A 23,475-nucleotide genomic window follows, 5' to 3' on the forward strand; every position below is an offset into this window, starting at 1 on the left:
ACTATCCAATGTTTTTATGCAGGTTTATTTTATTGACTGTCTGTTACTTATTGAGAATTTTATGTTGTGTGAAGAAAAGTAAAGGACTTAAAAAATGTGGTGTTTTGTAGATATGACACACATGAAGTTATGGCCCATGTTGGCAGTTCAGACGAAAATTAAACTTGCGAATCTCCTTCATTGTATTGTGACACAAAGCTTTCTTTATTCCATCACACGTTTACTGCTTTTGCAGACTAATGCCAGCAACTATCCACGGCAATTTGAGGATGAGCATAATATAACTAAATCTGGCACTGCCATAAAAAGGCACATTTGCTCACACAGCTTAGTACATACTTAAAAAAAAAAAGAAGCAAAGCTAGTGCCAGTGGTAATGAAGAAAAATAAGTAGCAATGCTGTGAATTTAGAAATATATAATGTATTATAAAAATTTGGCAGTTGTGCACAATGCAACACACTGTATTTGCAGATTATAGTGATACAGCGTGAAAAGTAAAATTAAATTTGACAACCTGTTTTCAAAAACTGCCTGCAAAATCTTGACAGTTGTATCAGTGATGATGAAGAGTCATGCAACTATATTAAGCTGCCAATCAGTAGACACATGATAAGCATAGAAAAAAAAACCTATTATACTGCGAAGGAAACTGTTATTTATCATTGGCAGAGTAAAACTGATAATGTAATACTAGACATTACCATTGCTATTGTTTCTCTATCTCCTACATCCGTACATACAAGTGCCAAGAAAGTTTCAAATTTAAGAAATAAAAGTCATAGATTATCTAAAAGGACAGTCACCATTGCAAACTGAAAATTGTCACTTTGGACTTTTTTTAGGCTAAGTGCTGAAGGGCAGTTAGTCTATGTGCACCAAGGGTCAGTCTAGGTCACCGGGGGAACAAAACTCTTCCCCGATCTAACTTCTGAAAATGCATCATAGTCTCCTATTGGAGAAACATGCAAGATCTGGCAAACCAGATGGCGGTTCAATAAATAGATATGTTAATTTTACATATAGCATTGTTTTGCTGATGGTGATGAGGGTGATTATGATGTACATGTTGATTATTCACATACTGAAGATGCATCTGATGAGAGTTGTGTACACTTTTATTTATTGTCACATAATGTTTGCAATAATTCCACTGGAAAATTCCAAACCAGTCATAGTTATAGTTGCCGGCCTTCACTGCTGGAAGTATTGGACTCAAAACATATAGTAGGAGATAATCTAGAGCACTCTTCCTAAACTTGAAAGCTATAGATTTATGTTTTTTAATTATGTTGAATTTGCATAACTTTGGAAACTGAATTGTGCAGAACCAAGATGACAAGTATATAGATGCTTTTATTTTTCAAGCCTTATACACTAATGTTGTTACCAAGATAGCAGTCACTCGTTATCATCATCATCATCATTTATTTTTATACTGCCACTAATTCTGCATAATTTAGTTTATTGAGTACTAGGATTAAGAGCATCTAAATCTTCAAATTATGGAAACAAAAAGGTGGAAGCATACATACATTGTATGCTCTTTCATCTCAATGGGATCTCCTTGAATATTGGCAGAATAACTTGACCAGTGGCCAAAATGATCTAAATGTGCTGTTGAAACTCTCTCCTGCCAATGTTCTAGTGTATAATCTGAACAGGTATTTAGAGCTGCTGGTGGAATAGTCACAGAAATTGTCCAAAGAGTATGGAAAGGTTCACGTTCATAAAATTGAAACCAGAACAGTGGTCGAAATGGAATTTTAGAAGTGGAGATATAGAAATTTAGAAGTGGCCGTATGGATAATGTAAGGGAATGTAATTTGATAGTTTTACTATCAAAGAAATAGGAGAAGTGGCAGTATGGCATACAACCGTATACCGGGCCACTTCAACCACTGATCAAGAATGAATAACCCTAATTTTACACTCTTTCTTGTCTCTGCTTGAATGCACATCAGCGTGTTCAGATCCTTCTCACCAAAAGGCACAATAACAATAAAGCCTCAACAACAGTCAGGTGCAGGGCCTTGAGTACTGCTATATCAGTAGAAAGGGAAGCGAACCTACTCTGACTGCTGGCCGCACGTTTATATTCTGCTGCTGGATGTTGGGTGGTGCTGTGCAGATGAAGCAGAAGCCACCAATTCGGCAGTGCTGGCAGAACTATGCCCAAGAGGATGTATCTGTCTGCGTTTTGCCTCGACAACCTCATAAGAAGCTCTCTCCCTTCTGCTGTGGGTCCACTTTTATGGGTACAAACTTCACGAGAAGTGTTAGGATCCGAGGCAGACAGGGACCTCTGAAGTTGGCAAAAGTTCATGACTACTTTGCCCAGATCCACTCCAGAAATGTTAGAGGGTGGAGGATTCAATGAAGGGTATCTGTTGTTTGGAGAGCCAGCAGGCTCTGAGCATCCAAGCTCGTCTGGGATGCTCTAAGACTGGATACATCCCGGTACAGAGGAAAAGGGTCTTCAAGGTCCATTACAGATACACCTCTCTTTGTTTGGATACAATGATTAATGTCCAGTTATACCATGGCAGTGGTAATGTCACAAGGGAGGAATCTTTCAATGAAGCGGCCAATCCGGTCTCTGCCAAAAGCTGCATTTAAAATAAAAAATAAAAATGTAAGGATTGATAAGGAATTTTCCCTTTAACAATACATTAAATCAATTAAACGTTGATAAGAAAATTCCTCATGCCCTCAAATACAGATACGCTCAACAGCTTGTACAAGTTAAACATTTAAACAACTTTTGCATTATTTGCTTGTGCAAGAAAAAAGAAAGTGTTTACCTGGTTCTAGTTGTAAAACAAAAATACTGCGTCAGAATGGCTTTTTCAGTTCATATAAGGATGAGGCAAGACTGAGGGCTAGATTTACTAAACTGCGGATTTGAAAAAGTGGAGATGTTGCCTATAGCAACCAATCAGTTTCTAGCTTTTATTTATTTAGTGCATTCTACAAAATGACAGCTAGAATCTGATTGGTAGCTATCGGCAACATCTCCACTTTTTCAAATCCGCAGTATAGTAAATATACCCCCAAGTCTGCTGATTACTGTGCTAGATATTTACAATAATTCATATCGAAATTGATCCTTTCCACTGTTCAACATATAAACTATCACATTCTCGATTATACTGCACCAGAACTTGGCTCATATGATATTGACCATGAGCAATACTTTAACTCAAGCACAACTGATATTGTAAAATGAATGCAGACAGATGAACCAATTAACTTAATATGCTCAAAGGCATTGTAAAAGTCTATTTATTTTAACAAACCAGCAGGAGAGGAATCTTTCTGGGTATTTAAAAATATACTTTAGATCGAAGGGATTATTTAGAAACAAAATGTATCTGTTGCAGTGTTCTTTACATAATGAATTCAATCACTGTATAAAAATTTGCTAACTCATTAAACCTAAAATACAAGTCAGTTCATATAAATTCTCTCTTAGGACTATATCACCAATTAGTGCTCTCAGTCACTCCTATGCCCCACCCAGAGACGTAGGTACCCTAAGAGCAGGCCATGGGGCTTGGCAGTGGGGGGGGGGGGCATGGCGATCTTTTAGAAATGATAATTATACTATTGGATCACATAGCTGGGAACACTACTTCTTCTATCCTGGGCATTCCTGGGTCTTTGTTAAATGTGGATAAACCTTGTCATTATTTCTAAAAGTGATTTATGACACTTATTATATAGGTGCATTTTTAATATTTTTTTCATTGTTTGTGATACTCTCTTGATCGATTGGAGTTCTAGTCTTGTCTGACAGGGTCTAGTGACTATACGCTGAATTATTTCTCACCTGTGTGGAGGTGAATATTCTGGGATCTTTCCCCAGTGATAGTAAATCTATCCTGATACCTTTTTATGTGGATTGGCGAACATATCTGCTAAGTCTTATAATGCAAGTGTCTTTGTAACGTTATTAATTTTAAGGGGGTATGAAGTGCTTTTCCTATTCTTAGGTCTTAGTCCTATTTATTGGTCTTATGGCGCAATTTAATAAAATGCACGAGTCAGACCAGGTCCCACATCCCATAGGCTGAGCAGAATATAGCAACACTACCCTGCACAGCTCATCCCCAGAACAATTTACTGTGATTACACCCATCCATTTCATTAAGCATGGCCCCATTTTTATTAATGATACTCAAACGTTAGTACATTTTGTTCATTCCCTTCATTTTTATTTCTTGCTTGTCTAACATGGTATAGAATGTGGGTGCATTATGGTACATAAAGCTTTGTGTTACTAAGATTGGCTTTATATATCCGCCACATATGACTAGACCTAAGGCAGTGGGATTGCACGTGTAATCATCACACAACATATATTATTATTATCATCATCATCATCATTTATTTATATAGCGCCACTGATTCCGCAGCGCTGTACAGAGAACACACTCACATCAGTCCGTGCCCCATTGGAACTTACAGTCTAAATTCCCTAACACACACACAGAAAGAGAGAGAGAGAGAGAGAGACTAGGGTCAATTTGATAGCAGTCAATTAACCTACCAGTTTGTTTTTGGATTGTGGAAGGAAACCAGAGCACCCGGAGGAAACCCACACAAACACGGGAAGAACATAAAACCTCCATACAGATAAGGCCATGGTCGGGAATTGAACTCATGACCCCAGTGCTGTGAGGCAGAAGTGCTAACCACTGAGCCACCACATATTCCGTAGCGCCTGGCATAGTAGTTCAAATATGACATACATGACAACAGTAGACATAACAAATACATGGGTACAGAGAAGAGTAATAAATGCATGGATAGAATTAACAGAACATATCGCATGACATACAGGCACAATTCATCATCAGACATGACAGGGACAAAGAAGGAAGACAGACTGGTCGTTCGTGAGACATTGGGTAGAAGCCCGTGAGAGCTTACATTCTAGAGGGAGGGGGAAGTGAGAAACAATAGGAACTAAGGGACATTAAGTTTAGCAGTCCAGGAGGTGGAGGCTAAACGGTCGAACTGGCAGGAGGGTGGGTTGAAGTGGAGATAGGTGAGGATATTGGGCAGGGAGAATGGGAAAGAGGGGAACAAGGGAGGAAAGGTAGGTGGTGTAGTGTAGATAGACATGGAAAGCATTTTGTGTATTGTGGGTAGAACGGTAATACAGATGAACAGATTGGACATGCTGGAATTTAAATGAGAGACAAGGTTTGCAAGTGGTTCATTAAATTAGAAGTGAACTTATTCCCAATACTAGCAGATCAGCAAGACATATCCAAAGCAGGTGCTTGAGGTGTAAGGTAACAGGACTCACTGGAGTTTTGGATTTTCTTCCCCCTGTAGCAGTGATATCAGGTAGTGTTCTACTCCTTTTTACCTCCTTTTAACTCCGGTATAACTCTTAATTATGGTACATCATAATATACTCTATCTTAATACACTTGTAACTAACACACTCTGAACTAAACACACCAGCTAAGCAGCCAACACTGGTTTGTAGTCACCATACACTGATTATGTATGGTTACCAGACACATGTGATCAGTGACTTCAGTCAAACCTGAATAGCCTACCACAACAAAGGCTATCAATAAAAGTTTTAAACATACAAAGAAACAGTGAAAATAAATAAAATTGCACTTTCTTAATTCAGTACAGATACTGGTGCAGATAAGGTAAGGATAATTACCATTTATTAAGAAATAAAATTGCACTTTATTATTTCAGTTAAGATACTGGTGCAGATAAGGTATATATAATTAACTGTTGATAAAAGAAAGCATGAAGAGATCAGTCACTTCTGTTTAGAGATAACTAATATGCACTCCGGTACAACTCTGAATTATGCCATATCACTGTTAATACACTTGTAACTAACACACTTTGAACTAAACACTCTAGCAAAGCAGCCAACATGAATTATTTTCTTTAATTCCTGTCGTTGGTTTAGAATTAAATTATGGAACTTTCAACTTTACCCAAAGGTGGAAATTTAGATTTAAATCAAAGCAACCAATCAGACATTTTCTTTCATTGCCTAACAAAGACAAATAAAAACTTGTTTCGTCTTCATCCGGCTTGTCCATTTATAGAGGTGGGACATGGGGTAGGTTGGAGTTGTGGACCAAGTAAAAATGTCTGAAAGGGGGGTGGATCAATCCAGGCCTATGAGAACTTATAACATATGCCTGAGAATGTTACAATATGACTTTTTCATGTGGTGGATAAGCTCAAAGTGGCCTTTAATATAATTTAACCCAAGCTTAAAAATAGCATTATTTAATATTTTTCATATGCAACATAGGGAAAAGAAAAATTATCCTACTGAAATATATTAAATATGTATTAAATTCTAATCAAAACAGAGCAAGTTCCATACCCTGGGAGTAGAGAAAGCGGCTATATTTCTAATTAGAATTTGTATTAGTATTTATATTACGCTACCACATAGCCAGTTCTAGCATTGCAACAAACGATGATAGACGACATCCACTTGGACACTTTCTATAATGCACGGTGCGTTGGAGTGTAAAAAATAATGCAAAATAATTTTCATTTCACTCCCTGAATGCCTGAAAAAAAAGCATTTTCACATAGCCTAAGTACATAATAATAAAAGCGTTATATTAAAATTAAAAGTAAGAGGCACCAACTTAGGTTGTGATACATAGAGTTAGTATATACTGTAGTACAGTGTACATTATTTGTTCACAGCAAACTAGAATTAGGCGATGAATCCTTCCAAGGCTGGAGGCATTGTTCTGACAGCCAACCATTATGAAAAGAGACATGGTCATTTGGTTGTTTAGCATTGTAATCCTATACATTTCATAAGGAAAAAACCCTTCCATCATAATAGTAATGCTTTAATATGATCCTCATTGTAAATAAAATGAGAGTTAGCCATATAAATGGTCTGCAGCTTAAATTGCTGCTAAGCAGCAAATGTATTTACTCAGCTGAAGGCAGTGGCCTGTGATGTGGCATCGTTACAGTCGTGCAGTGAATAGTGAATACGTGACTTCATATATATATATATATATATATATATATATATACAATAAACTAACAGTAACACAGTGGAGGATACAGGCCATGCAGTCGAGGGGTCGCAAAAGTTAGCCCGGGGGGCAAGACTCGACTCAGTAGCCTATTAGGAACATTTTAATGGACAAAAAATGCAGGTGGCCCCAGGGCTATCTTAACAACATTATGGGCCCCCGGGCAAAGCAGTTCACTGGGACCCCTACCTACTCAACTACTCACAGGAGTAAAAATTTAAATTATTGATAAAATTAAGTTTTTGTATTTACTGTTACATGCAAAAAGTCATAATTGGCCAACATACCCATAACAGCACTCCACATGCCATCAGACCTATCTAAATGCCCCTTGCATGCCCATCAGATCTCTCCATATGCCCCTTACAGCCACATCAGCTGCTTTTGTCCCTCTTCATGTCTCCCCTATTTCACACACATTGCCCTCAATTATGCTCCTGTTGTCCCCGCTTCATCATGCTTCTGATCTTACCGCCCCTGTATCAGATACTGTGCCTTACTGTTCTCCTATTTTACCCCTTTTATTACCTTTCTATCGCTTTCTTCTCCTCTTTTCTTCTTTTCTGTTTTCTTTATTCCTCACTTGTTTCACTGTTGCGTTGTGGCTCCTCCAAGCTGCGTTCCTCGCTGAAAATGTTGGGCGTTATGATGTCACGCCCGACATTCAGTGTGAGCGCAGAACGCAGGAAGGGAATAGGGAGGGAGCCGGCTCGTCACCGCATGACCATAAAAAGATACGTTTTTTTCTTTATTAATTCAGAGCCCTGCCTATGGGGCTCCCTTGCCTGAGGGGCCCCTGGGCAGTTGCCCAGGGTTCCCAATGGGAAAGACGGCTCTAGGTGGCCCAGTGACCCAGTCCATGGTAGCCCACTATGGGACCAGCCCGGGGAGCATATGTGAAACCATGCTGGGACTTCTAGTTCAACGGCAGCGGGTGAGCCTAAATCTGCTGTACTATTTTGGGTTATAAACTGGGGGTAAAATTGATGATTTTCCACCTTTTTAAGAAAATGTATTTCCAGCTTCATAGTGGGGGGTGTGGAACACATATAATATGTCGCCAAAAAATGTGACAATATAAGTGAGAGTGTCAAAACTTCTATGTAATGTATAGAAAGTAGGGATAGGGGGGGGTTCATTAACCAAATATAGCAGCAATGTCAGCTTCTCCCTAATCATTGTGATATATGTTTTTATTACAGATAAAAAATTCATTATTGCTAATGCCAGGGTCCAGAACTGTGCGATTATTTACTGCAATGATGGATTCTGCGAGATGACCGGATTCTCAAGACCGGACGTCATGCAAAAACCGTGCACTTGTGACTTCTTACATGGGCCGGAGACCAAGAGACATGACGTTGCCCAGATAGCTCAAGCCCTGCTGGGATCAGAAGAACGGAAAGTTGAAGTCACCTATCATCACAAAGACGGTAAGGCCTGCAGGCAGGATGTTCACCATTGACCTCTATACTGAGAGTCATATTGATTAATCTATATTAGTCTGTTGCCTGTTTGTCAACAACGTGATGATGTGTCTTCGCTGGCAGCTGTGTTTAAAGCATTCCTCGGGGACCACTATACTCCAGGATCTAAAGGAATCAATACAGGTCAAACGAGTGTTAAATCTTTAGTATATATTAACACGTGATTGAGAAAAAAATGTGCATTTCGTGCTTAACATTTGATGATTGTTTTCATGGTTCACCTATTGTTTGCAATATGACCTTGAAGAACTCAGCTCCCAGAAATGAGGATGCATATTGAGCATGCCAAGGCTTTATAATGTACCTTGTAAGGATGTGTTACAGCAAGCAATTGCTTCATTAAGAGGAATGTATTTTCCTCCCCGTTTTTGGAGGGGAGAAGGCTTTTGGCGGAAAATTTATCAAGCTGCGGGTTTGAAAAAGTGGGGATGTTGCCTATAGCACCCAATCAGATTCTAGCTGTCATTTTGTAGAATGTACTAAATAAATGGAAACTAGAATCTGATTGGTTGCTATAGGCAACATCTCCACTTTTTCAAACCCGCAATTGATACATTTACCCCCTAGAATCTGATTGGTTGCTATAGGCAACATCTCCACTTTTTCCAACCCGCAGCTTTTGAATCACAGGACTAAGACAAATGAAGGATTAAATAATGTAAAAAAATAAACTGGAAGCCTGTGTTTAGTGCTAAAAATTAATGCAATGATACAAATTTCTATTTTGCCAGTTTTATTTTCAGATATTCTGTAATACTGATATTAAATGACTACCTAAAAATGCAATATAATGGGAATATTATCCTTGATATATTAAGCACGTTGAACTAGAATATGCAATTTGTCCATGTATGGTAGAGAAGGATGATTGAATAGAACTTTATAAGATAATTTGATGACACAGTGCGATAAACAGTTTTTTATTATCTTATTTGTCGCAAAGGGTAACACAGAGATAATCACTGACTGTGTTTAATATGTACACTGTATCTGCTGTACGATCATCTGAACTGCCATATGGTTAACTGATTGTCTTCTGCACTTATACAAAATGCTGAACATTAAATAAATGTACAATGTTTGGATAGACATGAACAATGGATGGGGTTGTGAGCACCTACCACAGGTGAGCACCTACCACAGGTATCCGTGGAGCGGAGGTATCCGTTTCGTGGCCTGTACGTATCATTGCTTATATTGTTGCTTACTAAATCACCAGGAAACATTGACATCACCGAGTCGTGAGCCTTTAAAATGGCAGCTCCTACAGTGTATAGAGAACACTTTTATAAGGTTGTTTTTATATTTTTATTTTTTTGTATTTACTAAGCTATACACTAGTTAGTGTATTGCAAAATGAAAAGGTAAATCTTGTTTGTAGAAATATGGAAACACGCTTATCAGTTCTTATATAATTAGGAGCGTGTAGTGCTTCTAATCCTAAGGAAAGATGCTCCAATTATTCAAACTGGTTCACAATTTGATCACATTTGGCTGGACCGAGTGCCTTGAAATTGTGTGCACTACAGTCATGTTTTTGTTTGATTTATATTTCACTGTCACCATCAAATTCATGGTTCAAAGTTCAAGTTCGAAGTTCACAGTAAAAAAAAAAAAAAAAAGAAGTTAAAATAAATTGTGCATTGTTAACTTTCTAGCTTAAATGGTTACATTTCATAGTGTTTTTTGTTGTTTTGTTTATTCACACAGCAAACATTACTGTAAAACAAGCATTACTGTGTTCAACTTCTAAGTTCACTGTTCTCATGGAAACTCGTTATATAACGTAGCCATTTAAGTTTGAATAAGCTCGAACATGGCAAAACCTGTTTGATGAATTTAGCTTGGACTTTTTTGTCTATCTATTGCAAATTTTCCAACTGTAGAGGTATTTTGACAAACCCATTCAAGAACCATTTTGAAACAAACTCACCTAATACTACATAATAAAAAAAATCTATTTTAGTGAAGTTTTGTACAATAAAACAACTGTTCAGAGCTAACAGTGCATGATCAGAAAGTGGATAGGAAGGATATTTTGTAACAGAACAGAACCAAGGTTGGTTTCTACGTCTTAAAGAGCACCTGTCTGACTGCTAGTCTGGAGAATTTGGCCTATTAAATCACTAGAAATCAGGGCCTTGTGAATATTACTCAGGCCTCCTGATTTAGTTGTCAATAAGGATCTGATTTAGAGCTAAATATCAAATTGTACACTCAAATATTCGGACATTGACTTACATTTTCCGTTTCACAGGGGCAAACGCAGGATTTGTAGAGAGAGGGTTTCCACACCACGCCACCAGTGGGCGTGACCAGCATGCATGGGGGCATGGCTATAATATTAGACAGGGCTTGGCTGCTCTCCAACTCTTCCTATCCCTATAATATACATGGGCAATGCTGCATGCAGCTCTTCCTTTTCAAGCAGAGTCGTGTGAAGTGGAGGCAGGGTCCAGCCATCTCAATTATACAGTGCCCCAGGCTCGGAGGGGGGTTTCCAGGCACTAGGACCCCCCTCCCCCTCGGTTTGCCTATGTTTCACTTATCTTAAGATATACGCAACTTTAAATTTAGCTAATAGATGCCTCTGATGGAAAAATGCTGCCATCATAAAGTCATGCAAAGATAGGTCTCTTAAAAGGGTCAAAACCAGAAGCAACTCTAAGGGTCCCGGTTGACTTTTGTCTCCACACAAACATATTTTTAGTATTATTGTTGATTTGTAATTTGTATATAGAAAAAGTTAGGGGTAGATTCAAGTCCCCGTGTTGTTCTTTAGAACAAAGCGGGGCGTGCATCATTATCGTTAGTACGGTAATATTAACACATGTTTTTTGCTCGCAGCTCAAGAAGCAGCGAGCAAAAATCAACGTTGAAATTACCGTACTAACGGTAATGATGCGTGCCCGGTTTTGTTCTAAAGAACAACGCGGGGAATTGAATCTACCCCTTACTCTTTCTTTCATTAGGGGGGAATTCAAATTGGCCACACTCAATGCGACGTTAATTATATTACCGCTAATACGGTAATTTTAACCCTGGTTTCTGCTTGCGGCTCCTTGAACTGCGAGCAAAAAACAGCAATAAAGATTACCATATTAACAGTAATAATGGGCACTGTTACCGTAATATCAGTAATAGTGCGCAGGCCATGCTTTCGGCAGTAACGCGGCCAATTGAATTCCTTCCTTAGAGTCTTAGTTATCCTACGGCATCCCAAAAATAAATGGCTAGTTATCCCAGAAATCAGAATAGTTATATCAGGGATTATTTCCTGAACACTTTTTTAGGTGTTAAGTAGATTTAGATGGGTTAGAAATATCTGACATCCAGTGGGACATTTTGACCATAACTAATGCTGTGTCCTGGACATCCGAGAAAGTCCGTAATTCTCCCGGGTGGTAGGATGCAACATGTCGTTGTACATCAATGGAGATCTGCAGTGATGCGTCTCACCCAACACTCATTGTAGACCTCTGCATATCCCAGACAGCTGGTCTACAGAGCCAGCAGTATGATCTAAAATGATCAGTTTTAAGAATTCTATGTCTTTGTGCATCGGTGGCTTAGTGGTTAGCACTTCTGCCTTACAGCACTGGGGTCATGAGTTCAATTTCCTGACCATGGCCTTATCTGTGTGGAGTTTGTATGTTCTCCCTGTGTTCGCGTGGGTTTCCACCGGGTGCTCGGGTTTCCTCCCAGACTCCAAAAACATACTAGTAGGTTAATTGGCTGCTATCAAAATTGACTCTAGTCTCTCTGTGTAAGTGTGTGTATGTTAGGGAATTTAGACTGTAAGCTCCAATGGGACAGGGACTGATGTGAGTGTGTTCTCTGTACAACGCTGTGGAATAAGTGGCGCTATATAAATAGCTGATGATGATGATGATGATGATGATCCTCAGATAACCTTCGGCTCTCTGGCTGTTTTTTGAACTACAAGTCCCACCATGCACTGCTGGCCTTGAACAGGAAAGTCATGATGGGACTTGCAGTTTAAAAAACAATTGGTAAGCCATATGTTGCTTTGTTCATTATTTGTTGCACTAAACCAAGAATTCTCACTTTGATCTAAGAAATCTGTGAAATTAACACACAATAGGATTTAGCTGGTTTGTGTAATCATTTTGTGGGTTGAGTGCATTCTCTTTTTTTACTTGGCTGGTTGTGAAGGATTTAAAATAAATTATTTTAAAATGATTTATACATTTGGAAAATGATGGTCATTTATAACTCTGCTGTAGAAAAAAATACATATATTTCCCAAGTCAAGAGCTGTTATAATGTGAGCCTGAGGCAGTATTTTCCTCCAGAGATCTCGCTGGTAATCTAGCTTTGCTGACTAATCACTTAACAAAATTTGACACAGTGGACCGTGTTCTGCTCATGTTGCTTTGCAGCCTTCGCATCCGGAATTTCATTTGTCTCTGTGCCTATTTTTTAAACCAAACTGTATTATGATTCCTACATAAAATAAATTGTACTGTTAAACCACAGCACCCAGAACAAAAATAAATGTAGCATGTGCCATTTTAATATTGTATTTATTTTCCACAGTTATGCTTAAATGAGAAAGTCTATTTGTTAAAACGGTGGTAATAGTTTAAATGTGCTGTAAATGGTTTATTAGTTGCTACTAGAGATGCTCAGGCTCGGTTCGTCGAGAACCAAACACACCCGAACTTAGGGGATCCGAGTACCGAGCCGACTCGACTCAGTACTGTCGTGTGCCCTCGGAATTGAAAACAAGGCAAAACGTCATTGTGACGTCATCGGATCTCGGATCTCGCAAGTTTTGAATTCATTTTAAAGATCCAGCAGCACGGAGGGTGGGAGGGAGGGCGGACCCCCATTTATCTTTTCTTCCACTGCTGTGTGCCAATGTGTCCTAGATGTAGTAGGAACTGCCGTGTGTTTGTGTCATTGCTCTGTCGCTTACCATCCAGCCAGGTCGCTGCAGTATTTGACCGAAAGTGTATGAAAATAATATTGTGATCTGTGAGGTGGTCTTGCAAATGTCTTGAAATTAGTGTTATTGAGGCTAATAATAATGTAGGAACAAAAAAAGAGCAAGATTATGTGATTTTAGCATATTTTAGGATTTTTTTCTCAAAAATCCAAAACCAAACCCAAAACAAACGAGGGTGGTTTTGCCAAAACCAAAACACGAAGCTTATCCAGATCCAAAACCAAAACCAGTTCAAGGGGGTCAGTGAGCATCTCTAGTTGCTACAGGCATATTAAGGTGGGCTGACTGGCATCTTTTTGAAAGTATCTGCCACAAGACTGCCACTTCAGTGTCTCTCCTCCCATTACTTGATCCATGCCACTGCACACACAGAATGTCACACATATGCAATAATAATGAAGTCTGTGGTTTGTTTGGCATGCATTATCATGCGTAAGTTCATGCATACGATCGGTGGTCTACTAGAAAGGAGCTAATCTGGAGACAGCACCTGCTCAGCCGCTCTCCCACCATTGGTGCAAAAGCATGTGCGCCATGAAGGAACAGTGCGACAAGCAACGTGCAAATAGTGTCCTTATATGTTAAGAAGCACTAGGGGTTCCTCCAGTCACCTTTCCCAACAAAATTTACTGGATCTTATATAAATAAAACATATGTGGGAAAATTAGTGATGTATATAAATAGCATTGCCCATCAGCTAAAAGATAATAGATTTCTTTATTTCATAACATGAATATGCAAAATGTAAAATAGTAACATAGTTGATGAGATTGAAAAAAGACACCAGTCCATCAAGTTCAACCTATTTGGGATCTCCTGCGATCCCTCACTTATATTTGAAATTGATCCAAAGTAAGCAACCGCCAATCTGTTTTAATTGTGAAAATCCCTCCAGACCCAATATTGCAGTCCTATGTTTACCCTACATCCACTACTATCCTTCATTGTAATTAACGGCCGTATCCCTGGATACACATTTCCGCTAAAAAATTGTCTAATCCTTTCTTAAACATATCTATTGAATCTGCCATCACAACCTTCCCTGGCGGTGAATTCCATATCTTAACTGCCCTTACTGTAAAGATCCCCTTCCTTTGCTGGTTGTGAAATGTCCTCTCCTCTAACCTTAGGGGGTGACCGTGTGTCCTGTGTATAGTCCTTGGGGTAAAAAGTTCCCATGAAAGTTCTCTGTATTTGTACATAGTAATCATATCTCCCCTTAGACGTCTTTTTTCTAAAGTAAACATGCCTAAACTGGCTAACCTTTCCTCATAACTCCATACCCTTTATCAATTTTGTCGCCCTTTTCTGTACCCTTTCTAGTTCCAAATTATCTTTTTTACAGAGTGGTGCCCAGAACTGTACTGTATATCCAAGATGAGGTCTTACCAACAATTTATACAGTGGTAAAATTACACTGTCTTCCCTTGCATCTATACCTCTTTTTATGCATGCCAATACTTTATTTGTCCCTGCAGCTGCTGCTTGACATTGAGCATTATTGCTAAATCTACTGTCTACGAGCACTCCCAAATCCTTTTCCATTATAGATTCTCCTAAATTAATCCCATTTCATTTATAGATTGTGTTCTTGTTTTTGATCCCTAAATGCATAACCTTACATTTATCTATGTTAAACCTCATATTCCATTTGGCCACTCCCTCACCATCACTTCATCTACAGCCACATCTCTTACCTTACACAGAAGAAACGATGGGTAGACCAGCAGGAGCCGGTCCCTGCAGCAGATCACATGATTCTGCAGCTTACTGATAGGGTGGGATTGCGGTGCTGTGATGATGAGGTCATCGCAACATGGCAATAACAGCCTTTCAGCAGCTGTAAGTGTGGTGGTTGAGAGGGATGGGATTTCCCTCCCTTACCTTGTCCTCCAGACACAAGTCAGGTTCTTTTCTATTCGGATATCCGGTGGTCAGGAGATAAATACTTCAATGAAAGGGACAAGGATTGGTCAAACAACTTGGGTTTATTAAGAATGTGGTAAGGATAATTTTGGTAAGCCACCGCGCCACTGACCCCTTCAGCTCAATGGTAATGACAAAATAATCATTTGATCAGCATAGAGCACAATAGCATTTAACATATAATATACACCTGGTCAGTATAAGGCACAATAGTGATAACATCTTCAATATCAATAAATCAATTTTTAGGTAAATCACTTAACATTAACATTCATCTAAAACATTTGGAGCACCAATATTATCCCTGGTAACGTTACCATATTTTACACTCAGTCCTGGGTTGAACTGTGCACAGGAATTTTGTAGTGTTTAAATATCCTGCAGAGGTTTCCAGAAGGGTTAATAATCCCGACAAAGACTCTGTACTTTCTCTATAAAAGGTAGATGTTAAACTGTAGGCAGTGTTAAAGATTATAACAAAACACAGGACTGTTGCTCAATTCAGTCACAAGATGGCGCTGTTCTCTCATCACTCTTCCCTTTGACGCTGGGGTGTGTGCAGTACACTGCAGGCTAGGATTTTACCTTGAAAAGGTTCTGCAGTTCGTGCAGACTGTGTTGGACGCCCCACTGTGTGTTCCCAGCCGTTCTCCAGCCGTGTGTGCTGGCAATGTCATCAGTTCCAGCAGCAGATCAGTCTCTCATGTCAGCTTCTCCTTTCTTGTTGCTATATCACACACTCCTCCTTCCTGCACATCCTCCTGGGTACGTACTTTCAGTTCAACTGTCAACTGTCAACTGTCATTCCCACTGTGTCTTCCTCGGCCTCTAGTATCCCCTTGTAGCCCTGCATTATAAAAGCGTTTATGCACTTCCTCTGTGCTATTTAATAGGGCTTTGGGGCACCACATAAGCTGCAGCATCATGTGATCACGACACTCTCTCACCCTGAGGTTGTCTCTCTGACTCACACTCTTCTCAGTTACATCAGGGTCTCTGCTCATCCCCTGGAATCATCTCATGACTGTGTTTCTCTTCCCTTTAATTATTCTCAATTTGATTAATTAAAAGTCATAATAGCCCGCACATGGCTTTACTGTTGCTTCCTCTGATTTCCAAAAATGGCGAGCTCAGGTAAATGATGTTATGGGCCATGAACGCTACATGTACATGGTTAGAAAAGCCAGTCATATATATTATCAGGTATGGTTTCGCTGGTATAACTCCATGTATAAAATATATACTGAAGACGGGGAAGTTTATGTACCTCCCGACTAGTATATCCACAGGCTTCTCTTTCTGGGTCCCTGGTTGGCATTGTCCTGCACATCCATCTATTTATGTGTTATTCCGAGCTTCATTATTATATGTACATGAATTATTTTTTTATACGCTTTGTTAATTTATCCACTGACACAGCTATATATGTTTCAAATCTCTGTATTGGAAAAACTGCTACTATGTCGGCCCTTTCGTCAATAATTGTTTATATCCTATAGTTAACTATTCACCTATTTTGTTACTCTCTATATTGTGAACCTGGATAACTAGTATCTTTATTGTTAGCATGACATATGTCAACTTTTTTTTACATTTTTTATATTTTTATTTAATTTTTGTTTATGTAATAAAAATGTTCCAATAAAAAACACATGATTCAAAAAAACTAAACAAAAGAAAACTATTCTCAATTCAACCCCACGTGGTACTTACAAGTGGACAGACTCTGACACATGCTCCTGTAAGAACGCCCATTCTGCATTCTCAATTCACTAGTAGTTTAGGTTGGCAGCAGGGAAGATCTCACTGCCGTGTCCTGGGGGCATAGCTAGATGAATCACATGATTAGGCCCCACCCTCTGGACTACATGAACCCATTTTCGGTCTACTGCAACATGGGGGCGGGGCCAGGATGACGTGATTTGCTGTCAATTGCGTCACTAAAGCCCGCCCCCCACCTACTTCGCTAAAGAAGAGGTTGGATGCAGGAGGCTGCTCTGCTCTCCCGGGAGAACTCCCAGAATTTTGTTAGTCTCCCGGACATTCCTGGAGAGTAAGCAACTATGGCCTATGCATAATTGGCAGATGTACATGAATATCGAATTCATGCAACACTTTCAGCTCTCGTCATCAGGGTGTTGGGTAATGATGTCATCAGGAGTGTGGCTTCACAATTCTGCATCCAACACAAGTTAATTAGCACTCAAAATTAGCGGTATTTAGTTAATTTTCCTATGACAGGTAAAATCATACAACATATTCAAGATGCAAACTAAGGAACATTTCTAAAACAGTTACTGGGATTCTATAGATTTGTTCTGCACCTTTTCTGCGCTATGATACTTTTTAATTTGTTTCATGAATGTTCCACACTCTACTTAAAAATACATAGCCAACCGTTTGTGTTCAACTACTATATGTTTGTTGTAAGTTAATATCATATAAACCTCCTTATCTTTTGTAAAATATTTACAGATATATAAAGCTTCACAGTACTCGCTATCAAATAATTTCATGCATTCCTAGATAAACTTGGTTGTATACCACCAGCCGTCCCACAAGTTGCTTGTTGATATTTATTTAGCGTATATTTTGTGTAATTTCAGCAGGTTTGATTACTTGCTAATTATGTCATACAGCTATTATTAACATTATTGAGCATAAGAATGATTGACTTAGCACTCCTGCTGGTGAGCAAGGCATTAACACTGCAGTGGGTTATAGCAGGTTGGAGGAATAATACTTTTGTATTTTGGAATGCTGCAAATGTACAATAATGATCAATGTAATTACTTTGTACGGTATTATTTTAAACAAGATTAAAAGTATTGGTATCAGATATGTAACTTCATATTACATTGATTAGATATTATACTTTAGCTGAAAAAGTATTTTCTATACATTATTTTTTAAGAGGTTATTATATAAAATCATACTTGCTGACTTTTTTGAGGTCCAAGTGCGGGGTTGGGGGCAATTTGTGTCATCGTGCAGCAGGAGGTGAGACCATGATGACACAATTTGCAGTTAATCAGGTTAACATAACCCCCGCCCACTTCACCAGAAAAGTGTGCAGAATGCAGAAGGATGGGAGAAATCCACGAAATTCTGGTGTCTCCTGAACTTGTGTGATAGTACCCACCACTTTCCATAATAAACTGACCTTTTGGTGAAACTGTACTATTGATGTCTGAGGATGATACATTACACTTCAAGAGAGCAAGCAATAGAATACCTGAATGAATAACTTATGGCCATATGTATAAATGAGCTTCAGTAGAAAAGGAATGTGAGAGGCTAGCATGGTGGTTCAGTGGTCAGAACTTCTGCCTCACAGCACTGAGGTCATGAGTTCGATTCCCGACCAGGAAATGTTCTCCCCGTGTTTGCGTGGGGTTTTCTCCGGGTGCTTCGGTTTCCTCCCACACTCTAAAAACATACTAGTAGGTTAATTGGCTGCTGACAAAAAATAACCCTAGTCATAGACTATAAGCACCAATGGGACAGGGACTGATGGGAATGACAAATATCCTCTGAGTAGTGCTATATAAAGAAATGATGATGATGATGATAAAGTTATTTAAAGTTGATTTGCTACCTGTACATGATGAGCACAGTAATTTTGTGGGTTAAACCAATATGCTGCAACTCCATGCCTCTGGCTTTAGTAATGTCATTAGTTTATAAATGGTAGAACAACTTCTGGTTGGTTCCGCCCACAAGATGGCTTCCTCCGCGTGTCTAGTTTAAATGGTTAGTTCCATTTAACGCAAACAACATGCTTTGAATAGCAGCAATTAATTTTCAGTTGTGTTTTTCTGGCAACATGTGAATTAAGAAACATAATTTATGTACTCCAAATATAAAAACATCGCAAATAGAGTAATGTCAAAACATATATAGACACACATAAGTTTAGATCACATAATATGTTGTGATATAACAGCTTTGCTCATTCAAATAGGTTACACGGTGAAACTAGAGAAGAGATGGCATCTATCTGTACAAAGCAATTGTGGAAATGCATATTTTATAACTTAACACGGCAAAGGAGAGTTGGAATCCCATGTAAGTGCTTTGTTAACCTCGCTGTTAAGATAATAATATTGTGAATTGTTAGTTTGGGCGCGTGAGCTGTTTGACATTCTTTCATGTATAAGTGTTAAAGGAAAACTCAATTTTCTTAACCCATCATAACTGCTAAATTTAGCACCAGCAGAACAATCTTTGGCACCGCATGCTGTATCTATTCTTAATTAAATATGTCAAAGCCAGCTGGGGGAATCTGTTAAGCTAATCTTTAATTAACAAATATTGCCATAAATTCATCAATGCCGGAGGCCAAAAAAGTGCTACCCAGCTATTTTTATTCCATGACTACTGTTGTCTACGCGCTGACATATGGTGCGGATGTCAAATTCTGCAACCTGACTTGTCAGCGTAGCCTATTTCAGGCAGTAAAACAAAACACAGACACCAGGTCATTTACGCTTGAAGAGCGGATGGTCTGCTTTCTTGTATACAGGATTTTTTTCATTTATTAGCAGACAGGAAGAGATATAGATAAACAAAACGATCTATGCACTTAAATCGCACAACCTTCCCAAATGGAAAATTGGGACAAAGTAGGACATGGTCTGAATTACCCAAGCCCTAATCCACCCCTTTTCCTTTGGGCCCCAGAACCTTTCTGACAGGTCGTGCTCCTCTTAGCTACCAAAAATTGGATCTGACTCATTAAAAATTGGGACTAGTGGGTGCTGCTTAGAACCTCAGTGTCCCCCAGCTAAGTGTTCTCTTTTTTTTAATTCTTCTAATTATCTCCAAGTTGCAAAATACTTTTCCCTCCAGAGAATTACAGAACATTTCTTAACATTTTTGTATATGTGTTTTAGATTCATGTATTTTTAATGGCAATAAATTTGAATGTGATTTGCGGTTTTCAAATATTTTATTGCGAGTAGATGCTTTGACCAGTAGCTCTGTACATTGTCTTTAGTTAATACCCCATTCATACTGCACCAAAAACCAATGTTTTTGCTGGGGTAAGCCCATACGACCCGTGTCGAGGTGCAGTATCAATGGTTCCGGGTCTGATGACCTGGGAATTAGGCCCGGGTCTTTTGGTGGGGTAATTCCCGGGTCTGCCCCGGGAAGCCTGAACTATGAATGGTGCGACCTGGGTTTTTCAACCTGGGTCTCGCCAGACACAATGTTAAAGTAAAAAAAAAAATCTAACAAAACAACATCACAAGAGGAGCCAATCAGAGCTCCTCTTGTGATGTTACCATGGAGACCCTTGGCAGACCAGTGTTCAGTATGAACGTGGTCTACCCGGGATTTTGTCTCCGGGGGAAGCCTCTGCCCGCCGGCAATATCCCGGGTTCATATACCCGGGATATTGACTGGGCGGCAGTATGAAAGCGGTATAAGAGACTTAACTATAATAAAGGCAGTAAGCACTTATGGTTCCCGTTAAATTATTTAGGTACCCATCCCAAGAGGAAATCCACAAGAATGTTAAAGGAACATCATTCACAGCAGAGCAGTGTTCATAAAGGGCCAAAAAAGTTATTTGTCCTGGGCTCTTTCCTGGATAGGAGAAACACTAAATACTAGCCCTCTAATATCCTAGGAAGATGGAGAATTCTTGTTTTGAGGAAGGAAGATTCCTCTTTCAAGTGAGTTTCTTGACCATCTTTAGACCTCAAATTAAAAATACAGTTAAGAATTTTAAGCTCAAGTTCTTTGTTGTTTATTACTCCTATTATTCCAGAATAATTCTGAGATCTGAACATTACTGTAAGCTTTAACCCTAGACCTAACATAAGGATATATACTATTACAAGCCTAAGTCCTAATCTGCAAACTTGTCCAAGGGGTATATTTACTAAACTACGGGTTTGAAAAAGTGGAGATGGTGCCTATCGCAACCAATCAGATTCTAGTTTGTGGGCAGCATGGTGGCTTAGTGGTTATCACTTCTGCCTCCCAGCACTGGGGCATGAGTTCGATTCCCGACCATGGCCTTATCTGTGTTATCATTTATTTAGTACAGTCTACAAAATGACAGCTAGAATCACCCCTCTACTTTTTCAAACCTACAGTTTAGTAGATATACCCCCTAAGTTTCAAAATGGTTCAGTTTCCTAACACAGCTCTGATCATACCTCTCCAAAATACAAAAAAGTAAATAAAAAACTAAAAATAACAAAACACTCACACATAGTAATTTAGACCAGTGGAAACATAAATATATAGGGCCTGAGTTAGGAGCAAATGTGGCTAAAGTGGGCAAATTTGCACCTGGACTAATCAAGTTGTGAAGGGTACAACTTATTTCTGGGTATTTGTTCCATAAATAAATCCCTAATAAAGATTTACAGAGTGAATCAGTCTTTTCCTAAAGTTCTTGGTAAGGGTTTTAGGAATACACAGAAAACTATTTCAGATAAGTAATCATATATTCTACCGAGGATCTCATAAAAAACAGAGTATAAGAAACATAATCATATGTTTTACAGAGAATCTGGTGATAAGAAACCAGGAAATGTCCCAAAACTCAAATTATATTTTATAGGTTAATCCCTGAAGGAATTTACAAATGTAGCAGAGCTTATTACTTTTGAGTTGGAGATTTCATCTCCTATTTATCACATGAGTTTGAAAAGATATCAGTCAGGGCCACTTATATTCCTCTCCCTTCCCTACTCAGTCAGTAGTACTAGGCAGACAGCAACATCCATTTCTCTCACATCCTTATACAATGTTTCTGTAGACTGCAAAACGGTTAACTCTTAAGGTCCCCACACGTGCCGTCATTCTGACAGTGAATTATGTTGTTTTAGTGCTAATTTAACCACAAATCTCAGTACCATCTGGTGCCCCCTTATGCTGGTTTTAAGTGTTTTTATGATTATTGTTCCACATTGGCATATGTCCGATTGTCATTGGGCACGGGTGGCGCGTACATAGTGAGATCCAGGAACAGGACTTGCAACACAGCCTGTAGGTCTCAGGAAAAGCAGATACCGCAGCAAATGACCCTACCTTATCTTCTACCTCTCCCCCTTCATTCCCCTTCCCTTCATCTGCCTCCGTTCCTCCTTCTCTCCCTCTCTCTCCTGCGTCTTTCTGTCTGTCTACCCCACCCCTTAGATAGTACGCTCCTCTGAGCAGGGCCATCTCTCCTCCTGTTTCCACCACTTGTAACTCTGCTCCCCAGCTACCTAGCCCTCCTCCTCGAGGACCCTCCACCCCCCGTCCCCTCTCGCTCCCTCCTCTCCCCTCTGGGGGTTCTCCCTGTCATCCGCGCCCTCCCTCTTGGGCTCCGTCATATGCGGAACTTCCCCTCTCCCCTCCCCTGCCCTCTCTAGCTGTGCTTATTGTTTATGTACTGTGCTGTCTCACCTCGTATTGTAATTTGTTTGTCCCTGTACGGCACTACAGATAACCTAGTGGCGCCCTATAAATAAAAATTAATAATAATAATAATAAAATGAGAAGAACCATCTGCTTTAATTACATGAACTGCTTTAGGCAGTTCACCATTCCTGAACGACTGCTGGAGTGCACCAAGTAAATGCGGTCAGTGTTCTCTTTAACTACACACCAACCCGGATGGACAAATTTTTCCTGATTCATTAAGGCACGCAAAGCAAAAAAAAAAAAAAAAAGGGAGTAAATTTGCACCTTGGCAAAACCATGTTGCATTGGAGGGGGAGGTAAATTTAAAATGTGGGGACAGATTTATAGTTGGGGTAGGGCATGGCCTAGATCAACTTTAGACTTCAGAGTAAAAACAAAGCTATCAAGTATTTGTGTGCTACATGAAAAAGCAACCAGCATTTTTCTTACGTGCAAAATAACAAACTATTTTGCACCCCTTGCATTGTAACATGGTTTATCCAGGAGCAAATTTACTCCTTTTTTTTTTTTTTTTTTCTTGCTTTGCTTGCCTTAATGAATCGGGTCCGTTGAATGTAGCTTTATCCCTTGGTGATGTCGGATCGTCTTGTGCTTTTACA

At 39.3% G+C, this 23,475-nt stretch overlaps 1 protein-coding gene across 5 annotated transcripts in view; it reads left to right on the forward strand.

The window, feature by feature from the left end:
• KCNH7 (potassium voltage-gated channel subfamily H member 7) overlaps positions 1-23,475 on the forward strand; it is a 334,323-nt gene that overhangs the window by 4,777 nt on the left and 306,071 nt on the right. For all 5 annotated transcript variants that reach the window (XM_075180750.1, XM_075180751.1, XM_075180754.1 and 2 more), the window contains exon 2: positions 8,266-8,496. In XM_075180750.1, coding sequence (XP_075036851.1) covers positions 8,266-8,496 — 231 coding nt within the window. The remainder of the gene's footprint in view (positions 1-8,265; positions 8,497-23,475) is intronic.

This window comes from Mixophyes fleayi, chromosome 7 (genome assembly GCF_038048845.1).
Source record: "Mixophyes fleayi isolate aMixFle1 chromosome 7, aMixFle1.hap1, whole genome shotgun sequence".
NCBI lineage: Eukaryota > Metazoa > Chordata > Amphibia > Anura > Limnodynastidae > Mixophyes > Mixophyes fleayi.